General features: G+C 43.2%; 1 protein-coding gene across 2 annotated transcripts in view; it reads left to right on the top strand.

Annotated features, from left to right (window-relative positions):
• Window positions 1–15,063, top strand: part of TNFRSF19 (TNF receptor superfamily member 19) — a 106,571-nt gene that overhangs the window by 34,988 nt on the left and 56,520 nt on the right. For both annotated transcript variants that reach the window (XM_068266944.1, XM_068266945.1), the window contains exons 2-3: window positions 4,711–4,814; window positions 10,106–10,216. In XM_068266944.1, coding sequence (XP_068123045.1) covers window positions 4,743–4,814; window positions 10,106–10,216 — 183 coding nt within the window. In that variant the 5' untranslated portion in view covers window positions 4,711–4,742. The remainder of the gene's footprint in view (window positions 1–4,710; window positions 4,815–10,105; window positions 10,217–15,063) is intronic.

Genomic DNA, 15,063 nt, shown 5'->3' with positions numbered 1-15,063 from the left:
CAGCTACTAAAGTTCAATCCTTGGTTAAAGTTCCTCTTCTTAAAGCGGATCCGAGATGAAAAACTAACTATAACAAGTAACTTATCTATATATCTTATCTAAAGTCTAGATAGTTTACACAGCATATCTAGCTGCAAACAGCTTCAAAAGTTTATGATTATTTATTCCTGTGATACAATGAGGGCAGCCATGTTCTGTTTGTCACATTGTCACAGGCTGAGGGCTGGAGATACTATCAGCTTGCCTTTGTGTAAATTCAGTCCCCTCTCCTCCTCCCCTCTGCCTCTGAAATCAATGGCTAGTAACCTCCTTCTCCTGCCCAGACTGAGCTCCCATAAGCCCTTGCTACAGTGCCAAGGCACAAAAGGAGCCGTGGACGAGTGTTTTTTAGTTTTATAGGGAATTAGAGTATTAAAACAAAAAAAGTTTGGCTTGAGGAATGCCCTATAAACTATATGAAAGGAACACAATTATGCAATGAGCAAAAGTTTATCTCAGATCCACTTTAAAAAAAATGTGAATCGATTGCTGATTACGTGCGATAATCCTTTCCTTATGACTGATCCAGCTGTGGATGGACATTCCAATCGCCATTGACCCCCACACTAATTAGCACAATTGTTCAACGTCGCGTTCAGCCTTGTCGTTTGTTCCCATGGTACGTAGTTGCGGAAGATGGCTCAGGGAACGATCGTTCGTTGCCGAGCATCCCCCGATCCATCTTCCGCGGTCTTCGTGGTGGGTGTTCGGCTTTACTGGTGCCAAGTTGCTGACCACAGCAGTGCTCCCGCCATAGCCCCTGTTCTGTAACATTTCTAATAAACTCTACAAGTCTGCACGGTCTGGATCCAGCAGCGCCTTGTGACTGAAGATAACAAGCTTGCTTTCATTTCTGGTAGCCGCGTATTCCTGTGGCGGGGCGGGGAACTCCGTAGCCTGAAAAGAAATACCTGTTCTCCTAGCCTCCTGGCTCGGTGTCAATGGCCGTTGTAGCGATAGCCTGGGGAAGCAAGATGAAAGTGATCATTATGAAGCGAATGTTAGAGGGCTGAAGCTATCCAGGAGCCAGCCAGCAGGGAGAATGCTTTCAGCTGCAGGTCTTGACACTGTGCCGAGCTGCCTGAACTCTGAGGCCTTTCAGTGGTGACCTTGCAATTATCTGAATATGTAGATGCTAGTCTGCCTCTCTCTTTTATGCGTGAGAGAATTCTCCTGGAAGGAAATTGCTGCTCTTAGATTAAATACTAATAAGCCAATCTCTCATGGTTATTTTAGTCTGCCGTGAAGTGTTGGTCTCTTTACCCTTTTATGTGCGCTTTGTTTTTCTTATGTCTAGGGAGGATGTTCTCACACTTGTGGGACTCGTGTTAGAATAGCGAGCTCAGTGCTGTGCGCAGGTTTCCCTGTGTCTGTCGTTTCAGCGCGCACAAATCCAGGCCACTTGGATAATAATTTTTATATTTACTTATAGGATACACGGTTTGACATGTGACATGATAGGATGGACATGTGTATGTACAGTGCTAAGCACACAAATAACTGCTGTTTCTTTTTTTCTTTCTCTGCTTGAAAGAGTTAAAAATCAGGTATGCAAGTGACTGTTTCTGTCTGGGTTGGACTATAGCATAGCCCTCGCTGATAAGGAATTACAGCCATAAAACATTTTCCTGGCAGAAAATAGCTTCTGAGAGCAGGAAAGACCTAAAAAGGGTCAATAATTCAAAGATTTTAGCAATGAAACAGTAAAAAGTAGATTTAAAAATATATAATAAAAATGTGGGCTATCTAATAAGGTCATTTTTAGGAACAGGAGGATAGATATAAATTCTTATATCATTCGTTTATTTTCACCTGGTGTTTCCTTTTATGCTACAGGTAGAAAGTATTTTGTGATTCGCCAGCATTGGCAGCTTTTATTTCACTTTCCCATGATTCCCTTCATCACTAGACTAAGCAGTGAAAGTAAGGTCTTTGTCACACTGAAGGTGGTGAATGCTCTGTCTGTTAGCTGCTCCTATGCAGCGGCTGGATTCTAGTGCTCACCAGCGTAGAGTCGTTCACCGCATTGAGTCACATGTGTAGTTCCGCGCCGTACTCTGTTGTGACATGATGCAATTCTCTTTGCTGCCAGGTGACTGCACCACACTTTACAGGGGATTTCAATTGCTGTCATCTGGCTGCATTTAAGTGTACCCGAGGTGAACATTAAGATAAAAATCAATTGCTTACCTAAGAAAAGGGAAGCCTTTGGATCCTCCAGAACCTAGGTTCTCAACATGCGGTACACGTACCCCAGGGGGTACTTCTGATGGGTCCAGGGGGTACTTGGGCTTGATATACTTAACCAAGAATAACAAATTTAGAGATTTAGAAAATTATAATTCTTATTTAAACAACACCAAATTAGTATTTTAGCAAATCAAAAGCAATAATAAATGCTTGCACATTGTTTAGAACCAATGATCATGTACAACGATTAAATATATATTTGTCAAGGGGTACTTGTGATCATGTTTACTATGATAGGGGGTACTCGATGAGTACAGGGTTTTAAAAGGGGTACACACTTATAAAATGTTGAGAAACACTGCTCTAGAACATTGCTGTCCAACTGGCGGTCCACATCCGGCCTGCCAGGCCTCCTTTTGCAGCCTGTCACCAGCTGCGGCTCGTCTGCCTCTAGCTGTGTATTTTATCCCACTATTAGTACTGCGGCAACCCTATTTATTGAAGTTGACCCTCCACCATGTAGTCTGAAAAGAATATGTGGCCCTCCTTGCCAATGAAGCTGGACAGCACTGCTCCAGAGGCTTCCTACATCCTCCTGGAGACCACTGCTGCCGCTTAGGACCTCATTTATGATCATAGCCACACTCCTGTTCATACACAAGTGCAGCCGTACTGCCAGGGCTGTGGAGTTGAGGAGTCGAAGCAGTTTTGGGTACCTGGAGTCAGTCGATGACTTCATAAACTGAGGAGTCTGAGTCAGATGATTGTACCGACGGCACAGCCATGCATAATGCAACTACGAAGTAACATATCTGGCCAAAATTCTTTATTGGATATATTGCTGGTGGGGACCAACGGTGAAGACTGGGAGGACATGGGATGCTTCTGAAGAATCCAGAGCTTCACTCTTCTTAGGTACCATAAGTATCTAATTTTTGTCTTTAGGTTTGCCTTGGGCACACTTTAACTTGGAGCTCCATTGTTGTGGGAATAATCACAGCGGTGAGGCACACATGGGCATGCATGGGAATTCTTGGCTCCAGACACCACGCTGTGGTGTTCAGTAGAGCTCATGTGATGGGATAACTTGGCATTCTTGTGCATAGCTCGGGTAATACAAAAGCCTTAAGCCTTATGATCGTTTAGGATTTTTCTGTTTTCATTTCTCTGTAGTATATTTTCAATTTCCTGTAGTTTACGGACTGTGAAATGCCTGAATGTTATGAAAGAACAATTTAACTACATCATAAACTCTTGTCACGCTGTGCCTGTTGGCTCTGATTGCTATCTGTGTGTAAACTGCACTAATCTGTATGGTGCATAATTTACCTGACCATGGCTTGGAGATACGGGCTTACTAGGAACAACCTGCTGTAAAGAGCCAATCAAACTGTTTTTCTTATTAATCCAGCTGCCCTGCAAGAATTTTGATTTGGTCTCCCTCTTTGCAAGTCTCGAATGGTCATGTTTCCTTTTTTCACCGGATCAAGAGAAGAAGACTTTTGTATTTTGAAATCCACCCACATTTCCCATTGTTGGTGAAAGTGAATAGGAGACTGTGCCATTGCTCACACAATTTATATTTTGAATGCAGCGCTTCCAGAAACATCCCTTCAGAAAACTGGCAAAGTTGGCGAAGCTTCCCCAGCTAGTGAACATCACTCACCCCCCCCCCCCCCCCCACTTAGCACAAAACCATCGCTAGACCCCACCTCCTCTTTCTGCTGCTGGGAATTTTAACTGTTTGTGATCAGCACCTACCTGCAAGCTCAGGGGGGCTTACCTTCCTGTTCAGTTCCTCCCTGCCTAGTGTGTAATGTACTTGACCCTTACCATACCCTCCCCAGCCTGCAGTGAAGCCTTATACACGTGTGAGGCATGTCGACTGGCAGAGATCAAGACTCAATCACTCTCAAGAGTGCAGGAACAAGGTGTTAGACAACATGTTACTAACCTGCAGACCCACAATGTGTTCTGTTGCTATTTGGGGAGGAGGGGGGGGGGGGGAGGTGAAACACATTAAAGTTAATGAAGAGTGGAGCTGAAATATAAGAATTGCTCTGGTTTATGTGGTGAAGAATTGCCACTCAGCGTTGGGGTCCCCGGCTCAGATCTGAGCCAGGTCCCTATGTACAGAGCGTTTGGATGTTGTCCCCTTGCTTGCACGCGTGTCCTCTGGGCAACCCAGTTTACTAACACATTCCAGTAACTAACAGAAATTTTAAATTGGTAAAATTGGCCAATTGGTCATTGGGGAAGTGGATCAAAGTCAAATGTGTGTACGCACCCCAAGTCTGGAAAACTGGCGTCCTCTTCTTTATACCATGCGTCTTTGCAGCACGGCAGGGGGGTATGTGCACCACAATAATGTGTTTAGCAAAATAATATTGAATTTAAAACTGTACATGTATTTTGCACGTTTTTTGGGGTCTGTTTGGCTGGAGTTCGGTACCCATGAAGCTTTTCTGTTTCTTTTTGAAGGTGTCTGAGGACAGTGTGCGCCAGTTACCACCATGGACTGTACGGTTACCCTGAAGGAAAGACTGTTTTTGTTGAAGTTTCTGTGGCTTATGCTGACATGTCTGGTAAGTAATCCAGGAGAAGTTTGCTACTTTAGAATCCTGTGCAGAAATCCCTTGAGGTCTCAGATTCCGTTGTGTAGAGTAAGCGTGAATTTCCCCTCGCGGTGCAGCCTGTCACAAGCTACAGAATGCTGTTCATCAGCAGCCTATGAGTAATCACATGGCCGTCGTGTTCAAACACGCTTCACATAGTTGTGGTGTTTCTACATAACACATAGAACAACTTCAAAGCCGCTTCATTTCATTTTGTGTTTTTTGTTTTTTTTCTCTAAAATCAATCCAAATACCGTATAAACTGCTAAACTTGTGTGGTTCCAGCTAATAATATACTATCAAGTTCAAGACTTGTATATTATTTTTGTCTGGGGAATTTTTATTTTTCCATTTGTTAAGATGTAATTTTTTTTTTTTTTTAAGCTTAAAAGTTTCTCATTACAAACTAGAAAATTGCTGTCGCGGTATAGAAGTGGTCCTGTCACATCAGCTCGCCAAAACTCCAGGGGAAAGAAATATTTTAAATAGTTAGTGTAAAGGTTTAAAATGTTTGTGCTTCTTACTGCCGTTACGTCCATCTGGAAATATTTTTTTCCCACTTCCTGCTTTGAAAGGAAGAGTGTCAATTTCTCCATCGACGACTTTTTGAAAAAATTAAAAAAATAAAAAATATTTTAATACAGAAGCTGTGGCTCATTTCCTGGCCCCAGGATCTCCAGAGTAAGGATGGGCGGGCGCAGTTTGCCAAGAAGTGAAACTCTACCCGTTTGTGTCAAAGATGGGTGCTGCCCAGCAGGGAGCACGTCACTAGCTGGGGGGCGGCGGCACTATGCATATGACCATGACGCCACACTGTGGAGCAGGGTCATATGAAGGCTGATTTCTGATTGCACATTTCTTACCTTGTAAAGACACTGATAAAAAGAGTGGCACTCATACAAAGCAGGGATATGGGTGCCAAAGCCTCAAAGGATCCTCACACCTCTGGATCCAATCCGTGTAGTAGAAGTATTGGAGGCTGGCACTTCCAAACGTGAAAAAAGCCCTTTATTAAAACATTAAAATGAGTGGTAATACAGCGACAGCCCGTTGTTTCAGGTATCAGCCTTTCTTCAAGCTATTTCAACCACCACTGGTTGAAACCGCTTGAAGAAAGGCTGATACCTGAAACAGCGGGCTGTCGCTGTATTACCACTAATTTTAATGTTTCAATAAAGAGCTTTTTTCACGTTTGGAAGTGCCAGCCTCCAATACTTCTACTGCACATTTATTACCCACATGCACATATGGTGTTTGCTAGACTAGCAAACCAGACTTGTGAGTACCTTACATACTCATGTATTTCCCATACCTTCTGACGTACCACACCAGATTGAGCTCCCATATCCCTGTGTTTCTTTTTTTTTTCTCTTCTGTGATTTCTGATTGCTTGTACTGCGTCGTCTTAGGTGTGCAACCGGCCTAAAGGACAACTGTAACCTGCTAAAACAAAAAAGTTACTCACCTAGGAGGAGGAAAATCTCTGGATTCCTTAGATCCATCCCAATCCTCTTTGTGTCCCCTTGTTTCACCGCCGGACCACATTCAGTTCTTCCATTGGCTGCATCTTTTGGTCTCCTTGGAAGTACTTTGTCCTCTACGTACTTCTGAAGATGAGTGGCTCTGTACTGCTTACACACACAAGTCCACAGTATGTAGCCACTCGTCTTCGAAAGAATTGGAGACCCAAGGAATTCTGTGTCCTTCCGAGGACACCCAAAGACCTCTTCGACGTTAAAGTCTGAGGCTGGAACGTGAGCCCAGGGGTAGAATGAGGGGAAGCAGGGAGGAACAGGAAGGCCATTGGATCGTGAAGGACTTCATGGTAGATCCTGACTGCATTACATTTTCCATTCTGTATATACAGTTGTGCTCCTAAAATTGTACATGGGTAAATCATTTTGACTTGCTAATTTTTAGTAGCTCACAAGCCGAAAAAGTGTGAGCACCTCTGCTCTAGGGGATACAGAGCCTTCCATCCTCGAAGGTAAATATCTAACTTTCTTTACCATCGTTTTTGAAGTTTCGGCACACACTCTGAATAAAAAGCAAAAGATTTGCAGACATTATTAAGAGCTGAGAGATATCATTTCCTCGCCAATGATACTGATCTGCGCCTTCCGTAATTTCCCTGATGAAAAATGCCATTTTTTTTTTTTTAGCAACAGAAGCTTTTGCAAACCTCATCAAGTCTCTTTCCATCATGAGGCCTGGTGCATTTTTTACCCTCTTATATGTAGCAAGGAACAGGCAAAGTTAATTACATATTTTACTCCCTCCCATCCCCCAAGTAAATGAAGAGCAGAATGTTCCACATGTTGTTTTAAGTTGGCTGGGCTCTTCTGTTTTGAGTTTGCATGACATGCATGAACGGATCATTTTGAATATGGCATCCAAATGGTATTCTAGGAGGTGGAATGTAATGGTTACTGTCATGCGTTCTGCTGTGTTGTATGTATGTATGTATGTATGTATGTATGCGCGTGTGTTATGTATTCATGCATGTATCTATATGAGCATACATCTAGCTGTGTTTAACCTCAAACAACACTAAGGTGTGAAGACTGAACATTTACCCAGCAGCTGTGTACATGTTTAGCATTTATTATTTTGTATTTATATAGAGCCCCTGCAGCGCTTTACAGAGTACATAGTCCTGTCACTAACTGTCCCTCAGAGGAGACCACCATCTAATCCCTACCATAGTTATGTGTCTATTGTAGTCTAGGGCCAATTTATGGGGAAGCCGATTAACGTATCTGTATGTTTTTGGGATGTGGGAGGAAATCGGAGTGCCCGGATAAAACCCACACAGACGCAGATTCTGAAGCACATTGGAAGCCATTGAAGTGATTTGCATAGGGGAGTTATGGAGACAGTACGGTGGGAGGAGTAGATTAGTCTGGGTGCTGCGTTCATGATGGATTGTAGGGGGGGCAATTCGGTTCAGAGGGAGGCCTGACGGGAGGGTGTTGCAGTAGTCCAGGCAGGATATGAGGTGTTGAAATAGAGGGCAAGCCTGATGGGCAGTGGGAGAGAGTTCCACAGGATGGGGACAGCACTAGTTAAGACCTGTAGTTGAGCATGGGAGTGCGAAATGCGTGGGGTGGTTAGGAGATTGTTGGAGGAGCGAAGTGGTTGGCCAGGTGTGTATCTGCTGACCAGGTCAGAGATGTAGGTTGGGCAGGACTTGTGTATAGATTTGAAGACCAAAGATAAGATCTTTAAGCTGATTCTGAAGTGAATTGGAAGCCAGTGAGTGGATTTGCATAGGGGAGTCTTGGAGACAGAGCGGTTGGAGGAGTAGATTAGTCTGGCTGCTGCGTGCATGATGGATTGTAGGGAGGCAATGCAGTTCAGAGGGAGGCCTGACAGGAGGGTGTTGCAGTAGTCCAGGCGGGAGATAAGGACATGGACAAGGACATAACATTGCACTGCATCGAACGGTGCTACACTGTGGTTCAAACAATTTTCAATAGATTCCCTGCTCAAATCTTTTAAAAATCATTCTGTAGTGTATGGATATTTCATGTAGTTAAATACATGCACATTGTATAAACAGACTGCTTCAGCAAAATTATAAATTCCACATAGCTGGGATGGAGGGTGCAGGGCATGGGATGCTCATTTGTTCTTGTTTTTTAAAGAGGAGCTGTTAGGTATAGGGTCTCAGAAAATAAACACATATATCAGTAACTAAACATTGGCTGTACTTACATTACGTATGCATTTCACTGTCCACGTTTGGATTTCACAGAATCTTTATATAGTATTTGCAGAGAATGATGCTCCTGACAGCTCATGGCAGGTTCCATGTTTGTCTGTCTCCTATGAAGCCAAATGTGTCGTCATGTCCTGCCTGCTTCCTGATGATTCACTCACACAAAAGATCGGTAATGTAAAACACTACTGTGCAGTGAATATTAATTAGCCATGTGGCTAGGAACAATAGCGGACTCCTGCAGTGTACTCTGCCTGGAGTTTTTTTTAGTGCTGTGGGCTGCTGCTTTTGTAACAGGAGCCCTGTAACTTCTCACTAGCAGCCGAGGGGAGGGCCCCAGAATGCTTTGCTGTATGGTATGCGGCTCTCGGCTTCTTAAGAGCTTGGGTCTAACATCCTTGCTGATAAGCACACATCAAAACTAAGAGAGATTTTTATCTTCAGTAATGCCTTTTTGGCTTCCTTCTAAACTGTTTAACACAGGAGAATAGAGGTTTTAATTAGCTTTTGCAGCCTGACAGTTACTCTTTAAGTATACGTTGTGGGATCGGCTTACACTCAAATATGTAATGCCTTTATATAAGCTGTAAGATGCTAAGTAATATACAGTATAAGTTGTACAGAAATACCATAAATGAATAATAGTCTCCCTCACGATATGAACAAGCCTGACTCGTCAAGGTAAAAATAGCTGAAAACTGTATGGACGAGTCAGGCTTCTGTTTTTTCAGTTGCGTTTTCCTCATTAAAATTTGCGTTTCTATGCAAATTTTCGCATGCTCTAGAAACTTTCATGCGAAAAATTGCACATTTTCTGCCAGAAGGCTGAAAAGTGGGGAAACTGTGGCCTAGCAGAAAGGGAAAATTACATTTATTTATTTTTTCCACATGATTTTGTGTTTGAAAATGTCTATTATACTCAAAATGTGTACTAGACCCTTGCTTGGCACATATTGGTAAGTTACAGGCAAAAATGTTGTGAAAATTAATTGAAGGACATTTTGCACAGAAATCCAGCAGAAATTAAATGCCAGGGAGGTTAATGCACTTTTATGTACATGTGTTTGTGTAAAATTTGAAAGTGTCTCCAAAGTATTTGTAATGCATGAACATTGCCTACTAATGGTGGTACATGACCCTTGATGAGAGAAAACAGCTAGAGCAAAACACAGAACAAACAAACACAGAACATTTATATCGCGCTTTTCTCCTGGCGGACTCAAAGCGCCAGAGCTGCAGCCACTAGGACGCGCTCTATAGGCAGTAGCAGTGTTAGAGAAACTTGCCCAAGGTCTCCTACTGAATAGGCGCTGGCTTACTGAACAGGCAGAGCCAAGATTCGAACCCAGGTCTCCTGTGTCAGAGGCAGAGCACTTAACCATTACACTATCCAGCCACTGCTGGATAGTGTAATGGAGCAGAGCAGCGAAGAACTATTATCCTGCCACTTTTAGCAGTGCCTGCTGACCATGCAAGCTGTCATGCTCTTGGTTTTACTTCATGTATGTTATGGTGTCTAAACTATCATCTCTCTCTTTAGGTTTGCCGAGTGCGTTCTGAAATTGGAGATTGCAAAGAGCAGGAATATTTTGATAACGCTGGGAGTTGCCGTCCCTGCAAGCAGTGTGGCCCTGGCAAGGAGCTCTCTAAGGTAATGGAGACTATAGTAATTTTAAAATATGTTCTTTGAGCGTACAGGTTGTGTTACAAATTAAATGGATATGTTCATAGCCGTGTATGGATGACACTATGAGGCTTCAGAAGGGAAGTTCTGGCTTAGTTGGAAGGAAGATTGTATACTGTACATTGCTGTCCACTTGAGGATGATCACCTGTCGAGTTGGCGGGTACTCTGCAATTCTGAAAAATACAATCAGAACCATGTGTGGATACAAAGCAGCTCTGAATGGACAAATAGACACCGAATGATTCTCTCTGAGATAAAAATTTCTGTAACAATTTAGAATTGTTGGATTTAATACAGGCTTATCTCCAATATAAAATCTATTCCCTAATCAAGATCTTTAGCTGAATTATTTCTCTTTCCTGGGTGGCATTCTGGGACTCACATGTTGGTATTTATAGGAAACCTGCTGATGGGTATGTGAATTACTGTATATGCTCAAGTAAAAGTCTAGAAATGTAGGTCTGACTCCCTTCATAAAAGTATAGGAGTCGACTTATACATGAGTCATGGGCAACACTGAGTAATATGTGTACTTATCGTGACACTGTTATGGTTGGGGGAGAGGTGATGGCCACACTGTTATGGTTGGGTGACATGGTGGCCACACTGTTATGGTTTGGGGTGACTTGGTGGTCACTCTGTTGTGGTCGGGGTGACATGTTGGCCACACCCTTATGGTCGGGGTGACATGTTGGCCACACCCTTATGGTCGGGGGTGACATGGTGGCCACACTGTCATGGTTGGGGTGACATGGTGGTCACACTGTTATGGTCGGGGGTGACATGGTGGCCACACTGTTATGGTTGGGGTGACATGGTGGCCACACTGTTATGGTCGGGGGTGAAATGGTGGCCAAACTGTTATGCTTGGGGGTGACATGGTGGCCACACTTCTTTTTTCTTATATGAACCCTGGCAGATGGGTCCCCAAGCTGTTGAGGTGAACTCAGGTGGTGAAGGAAAGGAATGTGAACATTGCCTAATAATGTGTAATCACAACTCTGTATTAGGCAAAAGTATTTTGACCAACAGATTTTCTAGATATCAACTGTGCCTTCATGTGCACTTAGAGACCTTGAATGGTGCCTGATAATCCTAATTCTGAGAGCACACGCTGGGCACCTTCTCGGATTCTGTCATTTCAGCTCCCCTCATAACTTGAGACTCATTAAACACAAGGAGGAGCCAGTGACAAACCTGACAGGTAGAGAGAGGGCATGGATTATGACCTATTTTTCTGAAAATGTAATGGTCTGTAATAAGTTTATATTATCTATACATTGCATTTTTCGGAAAAAGAAGTGTTCATTTGTTTTCATAATTATGGGAAAATTGAACACTGTGGTACTTTGGTTAGATATCTCAATAGTTTAAACCAACCAGAAAAAAACAGAATCTAAAAAAAAATTATAAAACATGTAAAGAATTGTGTGTGGCCATCTTAACTCTGTCCTACTTTGGCAAGCAAAAGCTTGTGCTAGACAGACAATCAAAATGTATCTTGTGCTGCAAAAAAGACTAGGCGTGTGTTGTTTGTTTTGTTTTTAAGTTGTTTATATTGATTTGGGACAAACAGTATGTTTAGTTCCTGTAGAGAGGATTCTCATTTTAAAGTTGTAGTTAGTTGCCTGTCCTGAGGTATTGTAAATAGCCTGTACAGCACAAAGTGTTGGTAAATCATAAAGACTTGCTTTGCACTGCGCCTGTCTCAGGGGGATTAGCAACGGTGCTTTTTGCCTTCTGTGTTATACTATGTGATTAATGTGTATCTAAATAATATATGTGAACATATGTGAAGCATTTTGTTTTGATCCCCTGAATTGATAAGCTGAACATACTTTGTTTAGCTTTCTTTTTTTGTTTCATAATCATGAAAGTGGGTGCAGCCATTTTTTTTCTTGTACGGTACTGGGAAGCCCCCAGCGCTCGCACTGCCGGAGAGACGCAGCTGTCCCTCGTATTCACATCTACAGGGAACTCTGCCAACAGACTTGTCAGGAGGTTTAAGAAAGAACAAATGCTGCTGGGGTCTATTCAACTGCTTGCCATTTCTTTCATCTTAATCTTACACATTCTTCATTTAAGGCATTTACTCGTTTGCTGAACTGAGTGTGAGATGTCTCATTTAAATGAGAATGTCATCCAGAACTGTAGGGCGACTGGAATAGTTGCCAACATTTTAAACTAAACTTCATACAGGCTTCCCAAGCATATTCTAAAATAAACTCCATAATGCAAGGCATATCCAGCATGCCTAGCAATTCTGCTCTGTAATTATTGTGATCTGATTTTAAACATGAAAGGCACGGCGGCGTAGAGGATGGCACTTTCACCTTTCAGCACCAGATCCATTGTTTAGATCTCGGCCAGGATACTAAACGCATGGAAGTTCATATGTTTTCCCCATTTTTGTGTGCGTTTCCCCCAGGCACTCCAGTTTTCCCTAATTCCAAATACATACCACCTGAAGAAAATAAAATGGTGTTAGACAACGTAGCACTTTGACGTTGGTAGGGATTAACTATTCTGAGAGACAGTAAGTGACATCAAGACAGCTAATTTGTGCGCAGTTGGGGTTTGGTTGCCCCCATGGGTCATAATGTGAATTACAGCTTTAGTGGGCGCACACTGACCAGTTTGGACCCCAGCAATAGCCAGAGCCCAATCTACAAACAAAAAACTGGGGAAATTTGGCTGCTGGCAATAGCCAGAGGCTGAATTACACAGCTATGTAAATTATAAGGTAGGCAGTAGTTTTGGGGAAAAAACAGGAGAATGGCTAGAGCAGGGTGAGCAGTCTTTCAGTTTTACCCTGTGCTTAAAAACCACTTAACGACCGCCTAACGCCGATAGGCGGCGGCAGGTCGTAAGTGGTTTCCCATAGAAACTGCCTTTCCATGTCAGTTCACGGAGGTTGTCTCCGTGAACAACCTGCGAGCCTCCGATCGCGGCTTGCAGACGAAATGTAAACACGCGGGGAAGAAATCCCCTGTGTTTACATCATATGGCGCTGCTGCGCAGCAACGCCGTAAAAGAGATCGGTGATCCCCGGCCTCTGATTGGCCGGGGATCGCCGGCTGAAGCCTATCAGAGGCGGCGCAGGACGGATCGCCGTCCTGTGCCGCCCATAGGAAGGAGGGGAGGGAGGGAAGGACAGGGATGCTGGGAATTGCTGCGGAGGGGGGCTTTGAGAAGCCCCCCTGCTAACCACAAATAGCCGGTGGTGATCAGACCCCCCCCCCCCCACAGCAGGGCATCCCCCTAGTGGGGAAAAAAGGGGGAAGCCTGGTCGCCCTGACTGCCGCACGATCTGTGCTGTGGGCTGGAGAGAGAACAAGCCCGGTCCTTTTTAATAGACGCAAGTGACATGACTGTAGAATCAGTAAAGTGCTGTGGAAGATGTCAATGCTATACTAATACTAAATAATATTAATAAATGGTCCCTAGAAAGATATTGGAGTATGTAATGAGCTGCGTTAAGCAGAATTACTTGTGTATTCTGCATGGTGGCTATGTTGCTCTGTATTCTGTCTACTAAATCATTAATAACAAAAATTGAAAAGAATTGGACCAAGTACTGAACCTTGGGGCACCCCACTGCTAAGTTTCCCATTTTGAGTATGTTCTGTTTACCACTACTCTTTGGCTTCTGTGCCTTTACCAGTTCGCTATCCACATACACATTTTCTCCTAGTCCTTGTATACTCAGCTTCTGCACCAGGCTATTGTGGGGAACAGTGTCAAAAGCCCTTGCAAAGTCCAAGTATACTACATCTCTTGCTGTCCCAAAATCTATATTTTTTTCATTCACCACTTCATAAAAGCTGAGCAAGTTGGTGAGACAGGACCTGTCTTTAGTAAATCCATGCTGTCAAACTGAAATAAGATTATTCTGCGCTACATAAAGTGTCTGAATCCTTCCTCTCTGCTAATACATTGTGAGGGACAGACTAACCAGCCAGCTCATGGTGACCCAGAACTCATTGGAGTGTGTAAGGGACTACAATGGTCCTAAAAGCCCCCTTACTAACATGTTAAGAAAGACAAAAGTTTGCTTTCTTAAAACAGAAAGAATTTGCGATAATTCAGGTTGGAGTGATCTTGAGATGTCTCCCAGTGCATCACTGCTGAATATATGCAAATTAACCATTGTACCCTTAGAAGCTAAACACACCTCCAGAACCGCTGGAATGCAATGATGTGGCAGCTTGTTAATTTGTACAGAGCCATAATAATCCAACATGCATACAGACTGTATGACAATGGTTAATTTGCATATATTCAGAAGTGATGCCTTGGGAGACATCTCAAACTCACTCCAACCTGATCTATCGCAAATTCTTTCTGTTTTAAGAAAGCAAACTTTTGTTTTTCTAATGCATTGTAAAATTGACTCTACACACACATAATTCATCCTCATACTGTGCTTATAACACTTGGAAACACTAAGGAGGCAGCTGCTGACTCATTTTTGTAATATAAACAGTAGCAGCAGGATATATGCCTGTATTTTAGAAGAGAAGTAAAACCAACTTTACAAATGCATTATTGACCAAAGCCTTGGAAAGTGCAAGCTTACAGAAAAGGCCAGTAAATGGCTGTTCCCGCAACATGTGAAGGGGTTAAATCTCTCAGTGAAGCAGTAGCTGTAAGCTCCAGTGGGTTAGCATTTAGGACTAGGCAGTGCTATAGTCCCCTCATTGTCCTGAAGTGGAGTATTCCCTGGCAGCTTGATAAGTGCACCGTAAGGGGTCCCGCTCTGTATGAGCCGTCTCTGGCAGAGCACACAGAAAGGTGTGGCTTTTATTCTCT

This window comes from Hyperolius riggenbachi, chromosome 2 (genome assembly GCF_040937935.1).
Source record: "Hyperolius riggenbachi isolate aHypRig1 chromosome 2, aHypRig1.pri, whole genome shotgun sequence".
Lineage (NCBI taxonomy): Eukaryota > Metazoa > Chordata > Amphibia > Anura > Hyperoliidae > Hyperolius > Hyperolius riggenbachi.
Note: the sequence above shows the minus strand (reverse complement) of the source record. Positions and strands in the feature narration are given on the sequence as shown.